Source organism: Galendromus occidentalis, unplaced genomic scaffold, assembly GCF_000255335.2.
Source record: "Galendromus occidentalis unplaced genomic scaffold, Mocc_1.1 scf7180000076732, whole genome shotgun sequence".
NCBI lineage: Eukaryota > Metazoa > Arthropoda > Arachnida > Mesostigmata > Phytoseiidae > Galendromus > Galendromus occidentalis.
Window position 1 is genome coordinate 2149 of NW_003804721.1, and position 23137 is coordinate 25285.

At 50.9% G+C, this 23137-nt stretch overlaps 3 protein-coding genes across 3 annotated transcripts; 2 read left to right on the top strand and 1 right to left on the bottom strand.

Moving 5' to 3' along the window:
• Positions 1 to 1653: 1653 nt before the first annotated feature.
• LOC114828011 (uncharacterized) lies at positions 1654 to 2685 on the top strand. Its single transcript, XM_029110548.1, has one exon. It carries the CDS (start codon positions 1654 to 1656, stop codon positions 2683 to 2685), a length of 1032 nt encoding a protein of 343 aa, XP_028966381.1.
• A 3088-nt stretch (positions 2686 to 5773) lies between these two features.
• On the bottom strand, positions 5774 to 8033 carry LOC100898019 (tigger transposable element-derived protein 2-like). The gene is made up of 3 exons (XM_003740107.2): positions 7866 to 8033; positions 6995 to 7382; positions 5774 to 6876 (listed from the first exon to the last, which is right to left on the bottom strand). Exons 1-3 carry the CDS (start codon positions 8031 to 8033, stop codon positions 5774 to 5776), a joined length of 1659 nt encoding a protein of 552 aa, XP_003740155.2.
• A 10095-nt stretch (positions 8034 to 18128) lies between these two features.
• LOC108863708 (uncharacterized protein K02A2.6-like) lies at positions 18129 to 22941 on the top strand. The gene is made up of 4 exons (XM_018638219.1): positions 18129 to 18791; positions 18886 to 19057; positions 19212 to 22637; positions 22742 to 22941. The coding sequence occupies exons 1-4, from the start codon at positions 18129 to 18131 to the stop codon at positions 22939 to 22941; spliced, it is 4461 nt and encodes a 1486-aa protein (XP_018493735.1).
• The last annotated feature ends 196 nt before the right edge of the window (positions 22942 to 23137 follow it).

A 23137-nucleotide genomic window follows, 5' to 3' on the forward strand; every position in this document is an offset into this window, starting at 1 on the left:
GCACAGAACACATGCCTTGCACTTCTTGATCGAATCCCATACATCCCGCTTGAAAGTGGTCTCCCCCAGAGGCCCTACAATGGCCGCTAAATCGATGCTGACGGATACCAGTTTCCGACCACGCGTACCGTTTGCTTTCGGCTCCAGTCTCATGATTTCTTCGTTCATCTTTGATCCGACGACAATCGTGGTCAATGACTTGACCTCTGCGTGACGATTTAAGACATTCTCGATGAGTTTTTGCCCAAAACGGCGTGGCCTACGCGGCCAAAAATAGAGCTGACACAGGCGAGCAAACCAATCCGCATCTTCGTAGCCGGTGGTTAGAGCCTCCGAGGTGTCGGCTTCCATTCCACTCTCCATTTCAACCTGGATAGACGCTTTGAGCTGAGCACACGCTGAGCCTTGGCTAAACGCATTGATTTAGCAAGTCTGAGGAGGAGCTTTTATAGTCGATATTCTGTATTTGGATTTGGAATTATTCCACGCTATAAACCACACGCATACTTTTTCCGCTCTCGAACCTTGAAAAATATACTTCAGGTAAGTCAACCCTCCCTTGCAATCCTTTTTAATGATACTATGTCCAGACTCAATGAATTTAAATGTCTATTGCTTGCCTACGCTTCTCCATAAACAACGACGAGCAACGCATGATTTGCATTCAGCCGTGAGGGCGCGAAGCGCCCCCACGGCTAGTTATATATAAAATCGAGTGTATGTCTGTCTGTACGTATCGCGATTACTCCCGAACGAAACATCGGAATGCGACGATTTTCCGGCACTGAGGTCAGGACGTGCTAGGGATGGTTATAGGCCTGTCAAATTTCACGAGGGTTCAATCGTCAGGCCCTTTCTCTTTCGTTTCTATACTTCTTTGTCGTTGTTGTCCGAATAATTATTCAACCCCGGGTGATAACGAAGGTCGCCTTCTCTGGATCGACTCGATAACTTGAAGGCAAACGTATGGTAGCGTTCCGAATGCACTATTTTTGGTTCATGCCCTGAGAGTCGACACTCGAAATTATCCGTTGATGATCGTTAGGCATAGCGCGTGGCCCCCAAGCGGAGTTCTCTGGGACGTTTCACGCGTCAAGTAAGGAAGCGAAAAGCATCACTCGCACTTGAGACCGAGGATCGGAGGGACGAGAGGCTCGCACGGGAGAGAGCACGACAGGAATTAGCGCGTTCGAATGAAACAGAGGATCAGAGAACCTCGCGGCTACCCCGATTTCATGGGAATAGTCGTCAGAGGAAGAGTAGATTGAAGGGAGATCGATTGCGAACAGCTCGAAGCGAAGTCCGATGAACGAAGATCGGCACTATCACTGAAGGACAGGTTAAGGTGTGCTCAATCCAGGCGCGCCCCTCACGTGGATCTGAAACTTGCGGCTTTTGAGTATGATCCGGTGTATGATTATAGCAACCACCCCAGCGTGAGTATCGGTATAATGACTAAGGTCTGTCAATTCTGTCGGGCATTCAAATTTAGGAACGAGAGTCCTGGAATGTGTTGTGCGGGGGGGAAAGGCTGTATTGCCCGAGGTGCATTCACCGCCGGAACCTTGAGTATCGTTAATACTCGGCCAGACGAGTCAGGCGAATCTTTTTCTTAGAATTAGAAGTATTCGTGAGTGCAACTCATGTTTTCAAATGACATCTTTCGGCGCCACAGAGATTATGCGAGACAATTTCATGCCTACCTTCAAAGTCTCAGGACAAATCTACCATCGGGTTGGATCGCTTCTACCATTGCCGGAGGCGGATCATCAATTCCTCCAAATCTATTTCATGGGGAATTTTGATGAGCAAGTTGACCAGCGGTGTCGACTTCATTCAGGTGTCAACAGAGATATCGTTGCTGCTTTGCAAGCCTTCTTGCACCAACACAACGAGTCGGTTCGGTTGTTCACGACTGCTTCGGAGCGTATGCCCGAAGACGATTACGTGGTTGTTATCAGAGTTGACAAAACACCTTCTGGAGAAAACAAGCATCGCTTCAACGCGCCCTATATGAATGAGGTGGCAATCGTGATAGTCGGAGAAGAATTCAATTCGATAGACATCATTCTCCATCGTAGAAACGGCGATCTCCAGAGAGTGGCTGAAACTCATCGGTCTTACGACGCATTACAATACCCACTGATTTTTTGGAACGGAGACGATGGTTACCATTTCAGTATTGGAATGAGGAATGCGCGAACGGGCCAAGAGATGGACAAAAAGGTCAGCTCGATGCATTACTATTCTTATCGTCTGATGATCCGAGAGAACCGTGATAATCATATACTGAGATGCCGAGAATTATTCCATCAGTATGTAGTTGACATGTATGCGAAAATCGAGAGTGAACGTCTTCTGTTCATCCAACTGAATCAGACCAAATTGCGATCGGAAGAATACATTCATTTACGAGATGCGATAGCCACAGACGGGAATGTGAATCCGAATCATGTGGGAAACTCTGTTATCGTCCCGGCAACTTTCACTGGAAGTCCACGCCATATGCATGAGTATGCTCAAGATGCGATGACAGATGTTCGGGTCTACGGCCGTCCGGATCTATTCATCACCATCACATGCAACCCGGCTTGGGATGAAATTAAAGAGAATTTCCTGGTCACGCGGCTTCGCACCGTCATGACATCATCGCGCGAGTTTTCAAGCGAAAACTGTAAGAAATGATGGACTTCATTGTCAAGCACAATGTTTTCGGAGAGCCGCGGTGATGGATGTACTCCATCGAATGGCAAAAGAGAGGATTACCGCATGCGCATGTTTTGGTTTGGTTGATCCGCAAGATAACCCCAGACAATATAGATGCTGTCATCTCAGCGAAAACACCAGATAAAGGTTTAGATCCAGGATTATTCGAGGTTGTCACCAAAAACATGATCCATGGTCCTTGCGGCGCGATCAAGAACAAATCCCCGTGTTTGAAAGACGGAATTTGTACGAAGAGATACCCCCGGAATCTTCATGCAGAGACAATAATGATGGATATCCTCAGTATCGACGACGATCAATCGAAGACGGAGGGAGAACAACAACGTACACTTACGGGAAAGCCGCTCACTTCCCAAACATCGCCGATCTAACTCTGCGCCGGATGCCCTGCGGGAGGGAAAAACATCTGATGAGACGCCACCGAAGCGTCTCTTATTCGGTTTCGGACACTTTGGACGCCTGGGAGTTTCAAGAGCACTTCGATGTTTGCGCATCATTCCGCCATGGCTGAATGAGACGACTCCAACACCATCCCTCATCGTTGAATTCTCTAATCGGCAGAAAGGGTTTCTCTAACTTCGCACCTTGCCCAGCGACCGGAGCTTCTTGGATCTTCCCATTTGTTATCAAAGAACGTTGACTACGACACAAACACCTTTCCGAACCGTAGAACTGACAGCTGTTGCAGACGTTCGGAGCAAGTTAACACCCCTCAAAACACTCTGATAATTTTGATCTCTGTTGGGAATGTCCGCGTCGATGATGGAAAGGATTTTCTAGTGGTGGCAGGATCGCCCATGTGAGACTTGTCGATTGGAACCTTTCCGTCGGGAAGAGTCTTGATTTCGAATGCTCTGAGCCGACCGCTGCACGGTAGGTAGTAGGTACACTGTCGTCGGATTAAGCTCGACTACCTCTCGAACACTAGTCCGCGTCACGGCGGGAATGCGCCGAACACCAGCGCACCGGAAAGGTCTCGAGTCTCGAGGGACGAGCGCAGTGCAGTGTGGAGTATACTCGAAGAACATACCCGATATCGCGATTCTTCTCCGATTCTCCAACTAGACCAATATACGTACAGCATACGTACAAGTGTACAAAATACGCCGTACAAAGCGTACAAGCGAACAATCCGAATTTCATGTCTAATGTCTCGAAGCATCTTGTTTTCGTGAACGAGTGGGCGCTGCGGCTCGGTCTTAAAATGGAGTGAGCCGTCTGCTACGTTCACCCATTTCATCGTGAGCTAGCGTGTCTCCGAAAACTAAGAGAACGCGAGTGAAAAGAATCAAAAACTCGTCCGAGGCTCGAGTGGTTCTTCTCCAGAGGTTCAGCTGGGTACTTCGTACTCGTGTGTAGCAGTAAATTAATGTTTTGCTGACTCGATGAGTCCGAATGAGATTTCCCTATACGGCAGTACTCGAGTTCGAGATTTGGAGAATCACTGTCCGGAGACTGAGAGACCACGAAATCATTCCAGATGGAGATGATACCCCTCGATCATTCAAGAGTGATGGCCCGAAGAGCCAGAATCAACGTCGCAATACGCGAGCATGGTCCATATATCGAGCTTCCGTTAGAGTTGGACGGATCGCTTTTACGTTCAACCTTATACCAAGTATTACCGCACAGCCACGAAGCTGTACCACCGCATTTCCGAACGGGAAATCAGTTGCCTAAGTGCGACAGAGAGCTCTCTGCTCCCACCCCCACAGGGATGGACATCAGAGATTTACTTCTGTGATGATACAACACCGGGTAATTCCATGCAGCCTGTCTAGGTGTATCCCTATTCTCGCCGTAGCGGGCACTGGCGAGATCCGCCAACCCGTCCATATCCCCCCTATATAATAAAACAGTAAGCTCCCGACTCGCCGTAACATTTATCGGTGCTATTCCTGCTCGCTTCCACTCAAAATTACACTGACAAGATGCGGAGCCGCCTGAAGGATTGTAAGATGTAGTTTTCGGAATGTTTGATCATGTTCTTATCCGAGAAAATCACCTTTTTCCACCCCGATCCGAGTTGTGTTGTTCGTCACGGCCCTTTGCACAAACTCTCTCCACCAAGCAGTTCGCCGAGTACCATCCCGCTGCCCAAGGACTAACGACTAACGACTATGCCGTGCTATGCTGTTCTATGAGATTTAGGATGAGATTTGGGACATATACATGAAGCGCTTCACCGCGAGAGGGAGAATGGCAGGCTGACATTCGATCCGGATGAACCTGCTATATCACCTTTACCATTCGAACTATTCTACGAGAGCTATGCTGTTCTATGAGATTTAGGACACATATGTACAAGGAGCGCTTCACCGCGAGAGGGAGAATGGCAGGCTGAAATTCGACTCATTAGTTAGATATCCGAATGAATGAATGAATAAAATGGCCAGCTTGAAGAGTTTCGCTGAGCACACCTTCGTATGCTTTTCTTTCCATTCGTTGTCATTGTTAATCACGAGTTGGCGCTAACTTCTATTTCAACTGCTCGAATTTGACTGCTAATCGAGTTCTGTCCGCTGCGTTTCCGTTTGTTTCATGTCGGAGTGCGCTCCATGATAACGTCGTGAGTTAAGACAAGTTCCCCCTATTTGGCAAAAGTCGGCGTTTCATTCATTCGCTTCATTATTCGGTCGTAAGTTATCAGTTAGTCATTTCTATAAGTTATCATGCCGAAGAAGGCTGTGAGACGCCGTTTTGATCTCAGACGCCATAGGCGTGGAGGAACCCTTGGCGAGACATCGAGGATAGAGAATCGCTCTTCCTACGGTACTCCAGGGCCCAGGGACGGAGAATACAGTAGAACCTCGATTATATCAACTAATTGATGTCAAAAAATGTTGATATAATCGAGAGTTGAAATAATCGAGGTTGATATAACCGAGGGTTGACTTCGAGGGGCTTGATATAATCGAGGTCCCATAGGAACAAACTAACTCATAGTTGGGAGCTGTAAATTCTCTGAATAAGCTCGATTTTGGAAGGAAAGACAATCCTCATGATATCATCCTTGGTTCGTATTTCCCGCAATCATGTCAACTGCTCAGTTCCTCCCATGCACAGACGCTACATCTCGAAGACGGATCAGTCGAAGAAGATCCTCGGCTTCGCACTCTTCCTGACTACGCAACCATCGAATTGCCGTGTCGAAGGCTTCTACCGCCTGCATCGGGGTTGGACGGAGCCCGGAGAGAGTGTCTGAGACCTCTTCATCATCCGAAGTTTCCTCGAAATCTTCCTGCGGGCCTTCTCCCTCACCAAAAGCTGCCAGCACTTGTTCGATGATTTCTTCGTCGTTGAGATTTAGGTTGCCAGTTTCCTCCGAGTCGCAATCCAACCATTCCTCTATGTCAGTCGCGTCGCATTCGGCGAATCTTGGATCTTGTCGCAAGTTCTCCCCGAGAACTGCGATTTCAAACGAATCGTCCATGAAAGCAGGCTCTCCTCCGAAGCCGATTGGCATCAACTTGTTCCAGGCATTCCGCAAGGTTGAGGTTCTCACTGAAGCCCACGCTTGAGACAGCATCAAGCAACAATCTTTGAGATCAATCAGCTTACTGAGGTTCCCTGACGCCGCCGCTGCGTCATTCTCGATAAGACAGAGCATCCTGAACATCAGCTGTTTACGGTATAAACGTTTCAGGGCGACAATGACGCCTTGATCCATCGGTTGAAGGATAGCAGTTACATTCGGCGGCAAGAATGTGACGGTGAATTTTCCGTTCTTGGTCTCCATGGTAGTCAGCGGCGCGTGCGAAGGAGCATTATCCAAAATGAGCAATACGTTTCCTTCTTTGCCTATGATCTTCTGATGTGCTTCGACTGCTGGGGTAAAAGTGTTCTCATACCAGTCAACGAAAATGTCTCGACTCATCCATGATTTTCTTTGCGCTCGATAAACAAGCGGGATGCTCGCTCCTCGAAAACATCTTGGATTTTGAGACCTTCCGATCAATAGAATGGGGATCCTGTGATTGCCTGTGGCATTGGCACATGTCATAACAGTCACCCTATCCTTGCTCGCCTTCCGTCCCGGCGCCGACCGCTCATTGCGCGCTGCTAGCGATCTGCTTGGTAGCGCCCTGTAGTACAGTCCTGTTTCATCACCATTATAGATGAATTCGAGGGTCGAAAGTTCCGATGTTCAGAGCAGCTCTGAATTTGATGACGAATTGACCAGCTGCTTCTGCGTCTGATGACAAACTTTCCCCTTGTACTTCTAGTTCACGGATGCCATGCCTACTCTTGAATTTTTGCAACCAACCGTTGCTAGCTCGGAAATCTCGAGTTCCGCCGAGCTTCGGATAGAGTTCCAGAGCTTTGGCGCAGATGATCGGGCCCGAGAGTGGAAATCCAATGTGACGTTTCTGAAGGAACCACAGAAAGAGAGCCGCATCCAGAAGTTCGTTTTCGGCGGTTTTCATCACTTTCGCATCTTTGGGGCCGAATTGCTCACTTCGAGACTGAACGTACCGTCGGATCTGATCTGCATTCTTCTTGATGTAGCAAATCGTGCTTTTGTCGACTCCGAATTTCTTGGCCAAAGTCGCTTGCAATTCACCCTGATCCAGGCACACTAGGATTTCTTTTTTCTGCTGGAGAGTCAGCACGGTCCTCTTTTTCCTGCCAGATTCCATCGCGATGCCCTGACTCTGAGAACAAGATCTCCCCGATTAACTTCTGTCAGAGCACAACGTTGAGTATGTGGTCTTCCGGCTCGCTTCGACAAGCCAACAGCAAGCTCTCTCCGATGTCGGATGACAAGCAGCGATGTTCTGAGCGGACTAGAAGATCTTCGAAAGATGTGTGATGGCACCTTCTCAGAGTCCGAGCAGAGAATGCCATGTGGCGCCAAGCAGATCTCATGCCAATGAATTGAATTCCGACGATAGGAATTCGCGGTTGATATAATCAAGGTTGATATAATCGAAGGTTGATATGATCGAGGCTTGATATAATCGAGCTTGATGTAATCGAGTTCGGTCCGGAAAATGTTGAAATAATCGAGGTTGATATAATCGAGGTTCTACTGTACTCTTATCGACATTACGAAAATGGAAGATTCCTCTCCTCGCGAAACTCCAGAGACGGAGAATACCCTTTTCGAGATTCCGAATATGGAGGATTTCTCTCACCGCGAAACTCCAGTGATCGAAAATCACGAAGGCATGGACGTTTCTCCAGGTGTCGAGGATGGCTATTCTACTGAGACACTCAGAACAGTGGATCGCATCTCTCGCGAAGTCCCGATAGTAGAGGATCGCATTGACATCGAAGGCGAACGGGAGGTGATTGTCGATCATCTCGCGGAAAGCAATCGACGGATGCCACGGAAATTCGGTATCGCTCGACAGACACACAACCGTCCCTCCAGTCCCCACAGTTTGGGAGGAATGGACGATATTTGCACTGGCTGCGGAGCTGCCCGTTTCGCTGCCGAGAAAACCACTCGCGGACGCACTGCGTATGCCATTCTCACAGCCCAACCCATCGACGCTTCCCACAAATCGCGAAAACTGTGTCCCCGGGACACCGAGACTTTACCGACTCATAAGTCATGAGCCATGAGCCGAGACGACGACTCAATAATCGAAATCGTAAACATGTTCCATCGAAACTCCCCTTCATCAACATTCAATGGGCACGACAAGTTGAGGCCCGCGATTGAGCCCGGAACCCCTGCAGCCTCCAATGACGAACTTTCTCATGAAGCATTCGCGCAACGTGTATATAATGACTACGAGCTCAGTCCTCTCAACATCGCGAATCACGACTCATGAATTCATTCGAATGCAGTTCCACCGGCTCAGATCACCACTAGAGTGGAGACGAGCATTGATTATTATTATTTAGCTGAGCGAGCGCCAAAAATTGCGACGACTCGCGACTCAATCGGGGGCGCTTCCCGCGCATTCCCTCAAATCACATGACGAATTCAAATTTCCAAGTGAGCAACCAACGGAATTTCACTCGCAACGATTAATGCGCAGCACACAACGATTAACTACCGATTCCTGCGACGAATTCGAAACCGCTTTCACTGGCGTACGTTGCAAAAGCCCGATTACGAGGGACTCACGAGTTACGTGGTTCCAGGAAGTAAGTCATATCCACAGACCCATAGACTGGGATTTCCAATCTGTAAAACATATTCATGTCCAAAATAATTTTTACACCTGGATAGAAATACGTTCCTCTTTGGAGTCCGCGGGAAACTTCTCACTACAGCGATGCTCTGATGATCAACAGGCACGATGTCCTAGCTCGAAGCCCACTACGATGGTGAATATCCAATACCACCGTCTTCTGCCAAAGAGACCACTATACCAGATCGAAGATTCATCGAAGCCCCGAAGACGCTGCGACGCCGGACTTTCGCCACTTCCGGGGAACAAAAAGTCCATCTCTAAGATATGAGGCTTGATCAGCCTAGAGTAGTCTCGCGTACTTCGACAGATAGAACAGGCTCCGCAATTTCCAATCAAGCGGGTTACGTGCGAATCGAAAGTTGAACTCTGTGGTCTTCGAATGGCTGGTTGCATAATCGATAGCATCGTCAGATGTTCTCCTTTGAACGGTGACGGTTCGCGTTCCTCGGACTTATGAAAAAGTACAGTTTTCCCGAAGTCGGTCGACAATACCAACGACTTAGCGACCACACCGATTCTGCTCATCAGAGATAGGAATAATCTGCGATAGGACATATGCTTCACATCACGTAAACTATTCATAGTAATCACAGAAGCACTCTGGGCTTCCATGTTCATTTATCGTACAATCATATGCTGACCGATGGGGAGATTTGATTTGATTTATTGGTACACATTTACGAGCGGGGCTGCACAAACGGAACGAAGTAGACTAGCAACAATGTGCGATAACAACGGTATATGGCGATGGAGGCGGGAGGGAAACGGGGGCAGCACTTTTCGTAGGGCTTCGAGGGGCAGCCCTCCGGGGTTTCGCATCAAAACGACAGGGTTCTTCTTGAGGAAAACTCGACGAGGGGCGACGTTGTCCTTTTTTGAAAAAATTCGGAAGTCTCGAGCCATCGCTCCGAGCAGCTTCGCAACACGATCCGCCGCGGCACGGAGTGGAAACTCCCGATTTTTTTAAACAGGACCCCAGTGTATGCATCGCTTCTCTCATTTTCAGGCCCCGCCGGAGCGGGTGAATGTCGCTACAGCCAGCCTATTGTTCGCCGGTTTGGGAGTCGGCTTCGTTTTCGGCCTCCTATTTGGGTACGCATGGTTTACGTAAAAATAATAGCCATCAAAGCAATATATACATATGACCAGTCACGCCCGCTCCGCGTCGCGTGGACGTTCGTTGGGTAGTGCGTACTCGCTCCTGCGAGCGGAGGGAGTCTCAACCGTCGAAGTCGGTGTGTTTGACTGACATTGTTCCGTTACAATATACAGACAATATGCATAGAATCGATGCAGCCACTCAACACAATCGTCTTTCTTTGCAGCAGCGGCCACACCACATAAGCTGGGAAACCCCGGCTCCGCTTAGTCAGGAAAAGGGCATTATCCTCGCGGCAATCAGTGGGTACAATTTTTCCAGAACACGCGTTATATGTACCTGCCTACACCATTAACAGAGACACCCATTCGGGGGACACGAGTCAAGTAGCGCACTGGAATTTCAGGGTCATCGAAAAACTCGTGGCAAGGGGCCGAGCGGAGGCTCCGGGCTCCAAATAGTCCAAAAATTCCATTGGCCTCGCGCATTCGCTGACGCGAATAACTTCGTGAAAACGTGTCGGAGGTGCCAGCTGCGTAAAGCAGACTCAAACAGGTTTGGCTTGCTACAACACATCGAGACCCCACGCGAGATCTTTCACACGATAGGAATAGATCTCTTGAGTTCCAACGCGACGGACCAGGGCAACAGAGTCATCGTGACTGCTGTGTGTCAGCTGACGAAGTTCCTGATCACCAAGGCGCTCCCGAACGGATCGGAGGAGCAAATCGCCCGCTTCCTGGTCAACGACGTTATCCTAAGATACGGGGCACCACGGGTACTGATCAGTGATGGAGGCAGCGTGTTCCTCTCTAAACTGGTAGAAGCCATCAACAAAACTTTCAACACCGAGCACCGGAAGACAACCCCTTATCACTAGGCTTTGCGAAAAACCGCAAAATTAGAAAACCGCGGTTGCGGTCATAGGCATCGGGAAAAACCGCGGTCGCGGTTGTTTCGCGGTTTATAACCGCAAATCAGCGAAACTTCTTTCCGGTTGATTTTTATGGCATTTATCGCAACATATCAAGCTCAGCGGCGAGGAACAACGATAGCTCTAGTCCAAATTCTGCACCATATGATCGGATTCCAGCTCCATACCATATACAATCGTCAATTATGGGGGGTTCCTGTTATGAGTAGCACAATGTCGTCGAATATACAGGGATACTAAGTGAAATCTAGAAGAAAGGCCCGTGGCCCTGGAGCGCGGCGTCGTTCTTCATGTACGTGAACTTCAAAACACGAGCAAGATACAATGCTGCATACGAAATGAGCTTGAAAACAGTCCGCAGCGCTGAATACAACGACAGATATAAAACATCGAATTAAGTTACTGGAGCTTATACTGGAGTTCTTTGCGAATTGTGAAGATATTGTAGTGGGCCGCCCGCGGCGGCCAACGGACTTGATTCATTCCCGGAGAACGACGATGTGTAATGAACATTCGGCTATCCGCCATTGACTCTGCTAGACGTATTCTCAGTGTCGTAGTGGTGATCTGCCACAGTGGTGACCCGGACGTGATATCCCGTGATCAAGATGAGCCAAGAATCATTCCAAGACACGCTGGACGAACCCCCACAGGCAGCCGCAGCCGCCCCGCGCGTCGCCGCGGTCGCACTGAAATTGCCTCCGTTCTGGCCGAGGCAGGCGGTCATGTGGTTTACAACGATTGAAGCCCAATTCAGTCTGAGGAAAATCACAGAGGACCAGACGAAGTTCGAGTACGCCCTGACAGGCCTGGACGCGGAAAATCAAGAACGAGCGGCCGATTTCTTTGCCGATTTGCCGGCTGCAGGCACCCGTTACGCGGAATTCAAGAAGAGAGTCCTGGACTCATTCAGGACGAGTCAACACGAACGTTTCGCGACCCTGGTTGGACTCTCAATAGGAGATGACACCCCGTCGCGGCTTCTCGACCGGATGTTGGGGCTCTACAGGCCAGACCCCAACGCCACAAAGAACTCTTCCGCTTCCACTACCTCCAAAAGTTGCCACCACACGTTCGCGATCAGGTGGTCGCGGCCGACCATCTTGAGCTGAGAGACGTGGCCAAACTCGCGGACAAGGTGTTCGCCCAGCGCCGTGCCATGGTAGCTCTGGCGATTGAAGACCAACAAGAGGTGGACGCCGTTCGGCAACCGGCCCGGGGAAGAGGCCGACAGAAAGGCGGACCGACGACACCGGCAACCCCAACGGGCGAACGGATTTGTCGATTCCACACCAGGTTCGGGGAAAAGTCGAGGAATTGCCTGATGCCGTGTGAGCATTCTTCCCCCATCGATGGCCTCTCATCAACTTCAATACCGATGCAAGCAGCGCGGTCTCGGGACGCCATCAGTATCCTCACCCAACCGAGTAACGAGTTCGAGACACTCCTCCTGAAGTTCCCAGCCGCCCTCACGCCCTGCTTCGACTCTCAAGTAAAACACAATGTGCAGCATCACATTGTCACCAAAGGTCCACCCCGACACGCCAAAGCTCGTCGACTCGCGCCCGACGTATTGCGGGCAGTCAAAGACGAGTTCCGGTCCCTCGAGAAACTTGGAATAATCAGGAAGTCCTGCAGCCCATGGTCCAGCCCGCTACACGTCGTTCCGAAACCCGACGGCAGCAAACGCCCGTGCGGAGACTTCCGACAAGTGAACGACATCACCGAACCCGATCGATACCCACTGCCCCATATCCACGACTTCGCGGGGAATCTCGACGGCTGCAAGCTCTTCTCGAAAAGGTCTCAAAGGTTACCACCAAATTCCCATGGCTCCAGAAGATATTCCCAAGACCGCCATCATCACTCCCTTCGGGCTCTGGGAGTACACCAGGATGCCTTTCGGCTTACGGAACAGCGCCCAGACGTTCCAGCGGCTTATGGATTCCGTCCTCCACGGGCTTCCGTTCACTTTCGTATATTTGGACGACGTGCTGGTGGCCTCGAAGACGAGGAAGGAACATCTCGAACACCTTGAGACCCTCCTAAAGAGACTCCAGGACAACGGGTTGGTGGTCAACGCCGAGAAGTGCCGTTTCGGCCTCGCGGAGATCGATTTTCTCGGGCATCGCGTCTCGAAAGACGGTATCGCCCCGTTGCCAGGCAAGGTGGAGGGAATTCGCGCTTTCCCACAGCCAGAAACCATGCTCGAGCTCCAACGGTTCATCGGAATGGTCAACTACTACCACCGTTTCCTTCCCCAGGCGGCCCGGGTGATGGCACCCTTGATCAAAGTTCTGGACCCCAGCTCGAAGGCGAAAGGCACCGCCGTACCCTGGGACACAGAGACACTCGCCGCCCTCCATGCAACCAAGGAGCTTCTGGCACAGGCGACTCTGCTCGCTCATCCCGTTGAGAACGCCCCCCTTGCCATAGTCACTGACGCTTCAGACGTGGCCGTGGGCGCTGCTCTCCAACAACGGCTAAGGAACGGCGTTTGGCAACCGCTCGGGTTCTTTAGCAAGAAACTGAGAGATCCCGAAACGCGGTACAGCACCTTCGACAGGGAGCTACTCGCTATGTACCTGGCGACAAGGCACTTCCTGCATCACATCGAAGGCCGCCCTTTCACCATTTTCACGGATCACAAGCCTCTGACGTTCAGCATGGCGAAGAAGAGCACCCCACTCTCATCACGGCAGCAAAGACACCTTTCTTTCATCTCCGAGCTGACCTCAGACATCCAACACATATCCGGGCAGAAAAATGTCGTCGCGGACGCCCTGTCGCGTGTCGCCATAGCTAACAACGTATCCCTTGGCATCGACTATGAGCAGCTCGCGCAGGACCAGAAAACAGACCCCGAGTATGCCTCCTGTCAGCAGGCTGATACAAACCTCACATGGGAAGACATCGAATGGACGCCAGGCGCACCGGTCCTCCTTTGCGACGTCCCAACAGGCAACCCACGGCCGTGGCTACCCTCCAGCTGGCGTCGCCGAGTGTTCGATCTACTACATGGCGTATCGCATCCGGGAGCCAATGCCTCGATCAGGCTGATTGCAAGACGCTTCATTTGGCGCGGACTCGCGAAAGAGATACGGCAATGGGCAAAGACGTGCGTCGCGTGCCAGCAGGCCAAGATACACCGCCACATTAAGAGCGATTTCGGCAAATTCCGACTGCCTCCGACGCGCTTCGATCATGTCCACGTCGATATAGTCGGGCCGCTTCCTTACTCCAACGGTTACCAATACCTCTTCACCGTCGTTGACAGGTATACCAGGTGGCCTGAGGCTACGCCCTTGCGAGAGATATCCGCCGAAACCTGCGCTCGAGCCTTCCTGAACACGTGGGTTGCACGCTTCGGTGTTCCATCGCACATCACTTCAGACCGGGGCGGGCAATTCGTCTCTCACATTTGGACACACCTCGCAGAAGCTCTCGGCGTTGAATTACATCGGACGACGGCTTTCCATGCTCAAGCAAACGGAATGGTGGAGCGCATGCACCGGCAATTGAAGGCCTCCCTGACAGCACGACTTGCATCATCAACTTGGGTCAAGGAACTCCCCTGGGTGTTACTCGGTATGCGCACGGTGCCCAAAGACGATCTGGGATGTTCGAGTGCCGAGCTCGTATACGGTGCATCGCTTCGACTTCCCGGTGAATTCGTACAGGAAAAAGCATTCGAGATCCCGGAGCAACGCCTACATCAGCTGAGAGATCGCCTCGCCGCCTTCATGCCGGTTCCTCCGCGGTGGCAGAACGGAACCGACGCCCGCGACGCCGGGGGCATCCCCACTCCGCTCGAGGCCGCTAAGTACGTTTTCGTGCGGGTTGACGCCGTCAAACCGCCGCTGTCTCGTCGCTACGAGGGACCCTTCCGCGTCCTGGAGACGGGCCCGAAAACCTTCAAGCTGGACCTGAATGGCCGAGAGGATCACGTGACCGTAGACCGTCTCAAGCGCGCCAACCTGGAAGAGACAGAAAATCTCGACGCGACGTCGTCACCGATACCCCCGCTTCCTCCCAGGAGATCCAGCCGGGATACGCGCCTTCCTAGGCACCTTCAAGATTTCGTGACGGCGGTCACTTCGGGCCGTGTTGACGGCAACACTGGGGGGGAGGTGTGTAGTGGGCCGCCCGCGGCGGCCAACGGACTCGATTCATTCCCGGAGAACGACGATGTGTAATAAACATTCGGCTATCCGCCATTGACTCTGCTAGACGTATTCTCAGTGTCGTAGTGGTGATCTGCCCCAATATCATTGAGGGTTGCTGCTTTAAGTCTTGCCCGATTTTCTCCAACGATGTAATGGACAACACTAAAGTCTCGCTCCGCCTGCACAGATGTTGGTGGAATAGCTCTTAAGGTCTCCAAGCACGTGTTCAACAGGCGCCCGCGGCCCCCCGCAGACTTGAAGATAGAGAGTTCCCGGCTCAGTAGTTCCCTCCGCATTTGATCACTGGGAATCGCTGCGGCGTTTCCGGAAACCCCTCGGGATCCGATGAAGATTGAGTCCCAAGTGACTGTCTGCAATGGAATTCCTTTGAGTTAAAAAATGCTCCACAAGCGAGTCATCGCCTCGCCCTCGCTATGCTCTGATCAGCGGCAGAGGATCTCACCGGAGAATTGCCCAATACATCGGGGGGAAATGAGTCGTCCTCGGGCACCTCACTCGCATCGAGGACTGAAGCCAGACAGTGCAACATCATCTCGTCAGAGGGTCTCTCTTGAGCGAGAGAATATTCCAGGTTGAAGTCATACTCGGGATCTTCTAATACTGCGAGAACGCTGGATAGGATAGTGCGTCTTTTTCGGATCTCTTCCTTCAAATTCTCGAGTAGGACGGTACCGAGCTCCGTGTGAGACTCTTCGAGATCCTGCATTAAGAGCCGGAACACTCTGTCCGCGTGGAGCAGGTTTGCTTCACTTTTGCAGAGGACTAAGATCGCCCGTTTAAAGAGTGCGAGGATCTGCTTCAATTTCCTCAACGCCATGGCATCACTCGTACTCAGGGGTGTCCCATCACTAACACATTATTGATTGCCGGCATGATTTCGAGGGCTCGCTCGATCATTTGAAGTGTGGAACTCCATCTAGTCTTACAATCGATTTCCACAATCAGCGCTCTCATATTGTACTCGTCCCTCTCCGTGATTCTTCGAACTTCATCCATCAGGACTGGTTTTCTGCGGAAACTGCGAGCTACGGCTCGCAGACGTCCGAGAACTTCGCCGAGCGGCACTATCATTCCGACAGAATCCTCGTCCTCCTCCTCATCGGTCCTCCTCCTGCCGATCGAATCATCGTCGGAATCGTCTCTACCGTCGACTGTGACTTGAGAAACATTCCTATCGCTTACGTCCTGGAGGATGGTGATGTCAAAAGCTGAAGCTTCGCTCCCGTAAATCGTTTTCCGAACGACGAGATCAATGCCATGTGCATAGCACTTCTGTTTCCGAAGCCCAAGGAGATCGACTGCCTTGAGTACATTCGAAGCTCCGTTAGTGACGGCTGCCACGAAATCGTCTCCTGACATGCCGAATGAACGCAATCGCTCACCGATAACATTGCACAAATACTCTCCTGTAGCATGTTGAGTGGCCCTGATGAGACCCAACGGGGCGACCCTCGAACCACCGAAGATCGAAACTGAGTGATGGAGGTTCACGGTAATGTACCGGTCCGTCCCGATGATTGTAGCTTCATCGAAGGACAGAGCGAATTTGAATCCTGGAAAATTACACCCAAATGATATTGCACGCGAAGAACATTCTCGAAAAGCTACAAGGTCGGAAGAACCAAAGCCCGGGAGATGTTCTGGGGGAGCTCGTACCTTTCTCTCGTATTTCTTTCAAGTTGTTCTGCAGGTTGTTCCGAATTTTGGCCGCTTCTCCTTCCAGCATTCTTCGTAGAGTGGAAATCGATTTCGGAGGAGGCGGATCTCTTGGGTACGCAGAAGTCAGAGTTCTTCGCAGAGCGGCAGACTTGACAATCTGATTCATACTCAAATTCGATTCGCAGATCATCTCTATGATCTCACTCTTGATGCTATGCTTAGCAACGACAAACGTATCGATTGGAAGCTGCTTTTTCCGTCTCTTAGCCATCGGGACTGCCGGGGAACTCGTTTCCTGCAGGGACACTCGTTTCATCCCGGCAGGCGGCTCTTCCTCCTCCTCCTCGTTCTCTATCACAAACGTCGACTGTCCTGTGTGCGCATCATCGTCCGGTGCAGGACAACTGGGCCAAAACCAGCTGGGCCAAAATCCAAATGGGCCAAAACTAAGTGGGCCAACGAACCAACTGGGCCGAAACCAACTGGGCCAAAACCAACTGGGCCAAAACTCGGTTTGCCCAGGGATGATTGCCGAGTGCCCCAACATGGGCAAAATAGGAGAATTTTGAGGCAAAATTAGGACCTCGATCGGAAGAATGTCGTGTCCGCTGTTCTCCAACGATACTCCACTCAGGCACGGCTTACTTGAGGGGTTGCTTCTTAAGCACGTCACCGACCCGACATGGTTGCACGGTGTCGCGGTCGGCTTTCCAGCCTAACGCGTAGACTGGAAAACTGCTAACCAGATTACAACGATTCTGAGTCAGCATAGCGGATATCGAGATGTCAAGGTTAAAAGTGGCCCTTGCTCTAGAGAACTATAAAAGGAGCCACCGATCCCAGAATAAACAAGTACGAGCAAGTACGAGCCAAGTACGAGCTGAGTAGTAACCAGGTGAACTCGACGGTGTCCTCCTTGATGTTCCAATACCTACCGCCTTACACCACAACAGTTGGCGACGAGGAAACTTCCGAACTCACTTCAAGATGAGTTTCTCACCAGAACAAGTGCAGGAGCTTATCGGGCAAGCGGTAGCCCAAGCCCTCAAAGCGGCGAAATCAACACCCACCTCAGCGCATTCGGTGATGGAACATCTGAACACCAGGATTTCGAAATTTTCGTACAATGAAGATACTGGACACACATTCGAGAAATGGTATGTGCGATACAGCTCGATCCTTGAAACTGAAGGAGCCGTGCTTCCGGAGATAGACAGAATTCGTCTGGTAGTATCCAGCTGAACACCAACGAATATGTTCACTTCGTTAACTTCATTCGTCCAAAAAAAGTCGAAGACTTGAAACCAAAGGAAACGATCGAAATATTAAAGAAAATATTTTCGACGCAAATCACTTTGTTCAAGCGAAGAATGCGTTCACTGAACATAAAAAGAGACGGACGCAACTTGAAAGAGCTCACCAGCGCCATCAATGAAGCCGCTGAAGAAGCCGAATGGGGTGATATAACCCTAGACGAGATGAAACAATACATCTTGATGCTTTCCCTGCAAAGTCATGACGACTCCGACACTCGCACGAGAGCCGCTCGACTTCTCGAGCAGGATCGAAACTTGAGTTTTTCACAGATCATGGATGATCTGGATCACTTCGAATCTATCAAAAGGGATCTCTGCGCTTCAAATAGAAGAAACATCAACGGAGTAGAAGGTCGAACGTCGAAAACAACGGGACGCCCCCAACAACGTACAAGTACTAGTAAAATCATTATTGGTCCTTCATACATATGCTATCGTTGCAACAAGCCCAACCATCATTCAAATGACTGCAAGTATAAAACATATGAATGCGAGAAATGCTTCAAAATCGGGCATCTCGGCAACGCTTGCAAATCGAGAACTAACAACCAGCAACCAAGCCTGTTAGGCGCCACAGCGCGACGCCTCGAGACCAGAGCAAAGATCACAATAAAAGCCAGTTGTCTCACGAACATCTCGAGTGTCATCACATTACATGGCGCAGTCGCTATTTCGAACCAAATTGTGCTAAAATTGAGAGAAATTATCCGCAAGAAAGTGACTCGTGATGACCAACACAGCAGAGAACTCGAGAGGACCAGCAGTCCGGGACAGTTGGATGCCGATACCTCGGCCGATGAGGGTTATCCAGGGAGAGGACAACACGGATCGCTGGAAAGCGTTCCAAGGAGCATTCCTGGATTATGCCATCGTCGACAAGTTGTTCGAGGAAAGACCCTTCATACAGATGGCCAAATTCCGAGCCGTCCTCGGCGAGGACAACCGGCAGCTAGTGGAGAACCTAGACATCGGACCAATCGCAGGTGACTCGGCAGATCCGACAGGCATGAAACCGTGCAGACAACTCGAAAAGACGATCGAAGGCTTGGCCAAAAAGTTTCACACCCACCGGAATGTGTTATATCAACGCTTCATACTATATCGATCCAGGCAAGAGTTAACTGAAAACAACGAAAGATTTCCTCCAACGACTGAACAGACAACTCAAGAAATGCGAGTTCGGACCCGAGGCCAAGACGATCCTAAGGGACCTATTCGTCCTCGGTTCGAGACACACCAAGGCTCAGGAAGCCTGCTTTCGGGAAGAATACACGAAGCTAGACGTCCAGAGAGCGTCTCAAATAATCGAGATGTACGAAGATAACGAAAAATCGGTGAAACACATCGCGCAGCAGCGATCGGAAACCGAAGAGACAGCAAACGTCGTCCGGAACCGAGTTCGGAGTAACGTCAGAAACGTGACCAACTGTACCTACTGTGGTAGCTCACACCCATCGGGCAAATGCCCAGCATACGGCAAAATATGCAAAACGTGCCAAAAGAGAGGTCACTTCACAAAAGTCTGCCGATCGGATCGGAACCGGCAGAACCATCGCGCGAAGATAAATATGATAAAGGACGACGAATCCGATGGAGAGGAGACGAGGAACGAATACAACTCTGGATCCGAGGAAGACATCTATGCAACCAGATCGAACCAGCGAGCAAGAAAGATGTACATAACGCTCGCCGTACCATCACGTAAAACGCGTGGAAGCTTCAAGCTGAAAGCTCTCTTGGATACTGGCGCGACAGTGAATGTCGTCGGCATGCAGACACTCGAGAAGCTGAGGGCCTGGAACGCTAAAGTCAGCGAGCTGGACCCAACGAAGCGCACCACGCTGAACATGTACGACAACAGCTCAACCAGAACGGCTGGTACTGTCGACATTAACATCAGACAGCACAACGGATCACAAGAGCTCAGATTCCAAGTCATACCGGACAACGCCGATACCCTGATCTCAGCGCAAACATGCCTCGACCTCGAGCTGATCCAGTTGTCACCAGCGGTAGAATGTGTCAATCAGATAACCGAGAACTACCAGGAGAAACTCCTCAAACTAAAAGAACAGCATGAGAAAATCTTCGTCGGCTTGGGGAGATTACCGAACAAGGTCAAAATTCAGGTCAAACCAGGCGCGACCCCAGTACAACAACCACCCCGACGCACACCTGTAGCGCTAATCGAGCCTCTGATTAAGAGAATCAAAGAAATGGAACTTGCAGGCATCATCGAGCGAGTAGAACACCCAACCAAATGGGTCAACAACATCGTCCCAGTCCATCGCGACGGAAAGAAACTCCGGATATGCTTGGATCCACACTACCTGAACAAGGCCATCGAGAGGCCGCGGTATCCCATGCCCACTCTACAAGACGCACTCCACCGACTGAGAAATGCGAAGATTTTCACAGTCATCGACGCCAGCGACGGGTTCTACCAAATGGAACTCGACGAAGAAAGCGCAGACCTGACCACCTTTTGGTCGCCATTGGGCCGATACCGATACAGACGAGTGCCACAGGGCATCGCATCCGCGCCGGAAGAATATCAAATGAGGCAGATCCAGGCATACGACGGTCTGAAGGGAGTCATCGTCGTAGCTGACGATACGCTCGTCTTCGGAACGGGGGACGACGTAGAGGAGGCGCGTAAAGACCACTACGAAAATTTGAAGGCACTCTTCGAAAGAGCGGAAGAGATTGGACTCAAATTTAACAGAGAGAAGCTGAAGCTCGGACAGATCGAGGTGAGGTTCCTCGGACACATCATCAGCCGAGAGGGCCTGAAAGTTGATCCGGAAAAAACGAACGCGATCATCAAAATGAAGCCACCAACAAACGTCAAAGAGACGCAGACATTTCTCGGCTGTGTCAATTACCTCATGCAGTTCATTCCTAACCTATCGAAAACAACAGAGCCTCTGAGGAGGTTGACTCAGACGGATAAATACGACTTCGCCTGGCAATCGGAGCAGCAGGAAGCATTCGAGAAGATAAAGAAACAACTGACGGAAACACCGACGCTAGCATACTACGACCCCGAAAGACCCATAGTGATTCAAACGGACGCGTGTGAACACGGCACAGGCGGAGTCATGCTTCAGGAAGGACGTCCGATAGCATACACCTCACGGACACTCAGCAAGACAGAACAGTCATACGCAACGATTGAAAAGGAATGTCTGGCCATCCTCCTAGCGTGCCAGAAGTTCGATCAATACATCTACGGGGTCAGCGAGGTTGTGGTTCAAACAGACCACAAACCCCTCGAAACAATATTCCAGAAACCACTCGACACCTGCCCGAAGAGACTACAAAGAATGAGGTTAGCTCTTCAGCGATATGCACTCAAAGTTGAATATATCAAGGGGACTAACAACCCGATAGCGGACCTGCTTAGTCGCAAACCGACAGCAAGCGAGCTCGCCGAGGAGAGCATACTAAGACTGCAGCTGCAGAAGATCGACCACCGGGACTCAGGCCGTATATCCGACATCCTACATGAGAGACTCCAAACAGCGACGAGAAACGACGAAACCAGCGAAAAGCTGAAGGAAGCCATACGAAACGGCTGGAAGGTTAGAAGCCCACAGCTCCAAAGGTACTGGACGATTCGAGATGAGTTGATCGAAGACGACGGAATCATTTACAAGGGATCCGCGGTGATCGTCCCAAAAGCTCTCCGAGCAGAACTAGCGAAACGCACGCACAAATCACATCTCGGATACGACGCTATGTGCAGACGAGCCAGCGGCACGATCTACTGGCCGGGCATTCGCAACGATCTCAAGAACATTGTGGAGTCTTGTGAGAGTTGTCAAATATACAGGCCGAAACAACGAAGGGAACCATTAAGAAACAAACCGATTCCTCAACACCCCTGGCAAACGATACACCAAGACCTCTTCGTTTGGGAGGGCCGGCACTACCTCGTTACGATCGACGGTTTTTCAGACTTCTTCGAGCTGGACTGCCTCGGCAGGGAGACCACCACATCGAACATAATACGGAAGACGGAGAACCTCCTTGCAAGGTACGGTCGGCCCTCAGAACTCCACACCGATTCCGATCCTCGATATCTCAGCAGCGAGTTCCAACAATTTCTCGAAAGCTGGCACATAAAGCACATACGAAGCTCACCTCACAATCACCAGTCGAACGGGAAGAGTGAGTCCGCAGTCAAAGTCGCCAAAAGAATCGTCAAGAAAACGACGCATCTAGGAGAAAACCTCCAACAAGCACTTCTCGAGTGGAGAGCCACACCGCAGAAGGACGGAACTTCACCATACCAGAAACTCTTCAACAGGGAGATGGGAACTCTGACGCCAGCCGGGCGAGAACAACAGAAACCCACCAGCAGAGAAGCAACTCAGAATCAAATCGCAGAGCGGAGGGCAAAGCAGAAAAAATACTACGACCGGGGAACGAGAGCGCTGTCACAATTAGCACCGGGACAGAAAGTCCGCGTACAACCATCCGACTACTCGCACGAATGGGAGCTCGCTACTTGTATAAGCCAGCTTAACCCACGGACATACATCATCGAAACACCGGACGGTAGACAGCTCACGAGAAACCGAAGATTCCTCGCCGAAATACCTAGTCTAGCCAACAAAGAACTCCCGAAATCTCCGAGAGCTGAACCACGGCAAATACCCCAGGGGCAAACACAGGCAATGGGGGCGCCGGAAAAAACCCGCGGGACGAAACGTCCGGCGTCGACACCGATTCGGAACAACAGAACACTCCGATCCCGAAAAATAGAACCGACAATGGGAACGCCGGAAAAACCCCGCGGGAAGAAACGTCCGGCGTCGACACCGATTCGGAACAACAGAACACTCCGAGCCCGAAAAAATGAGCCGGTCTCGAAAAGTCCGAAAAATCATGGGACAGCGACCGAAGACGGGGGGCAGCGGAGCCTCAAATACAAAATCCCGAGCGCAAGCAGCATCACAAACGCAAAGACAAGACGTCGAAATGCGCACACCGAAAAGTGTACACGCCATCCCGTTATGGAAGACCCATCCTGACACCGGCCAGGTTGATACTCTGAA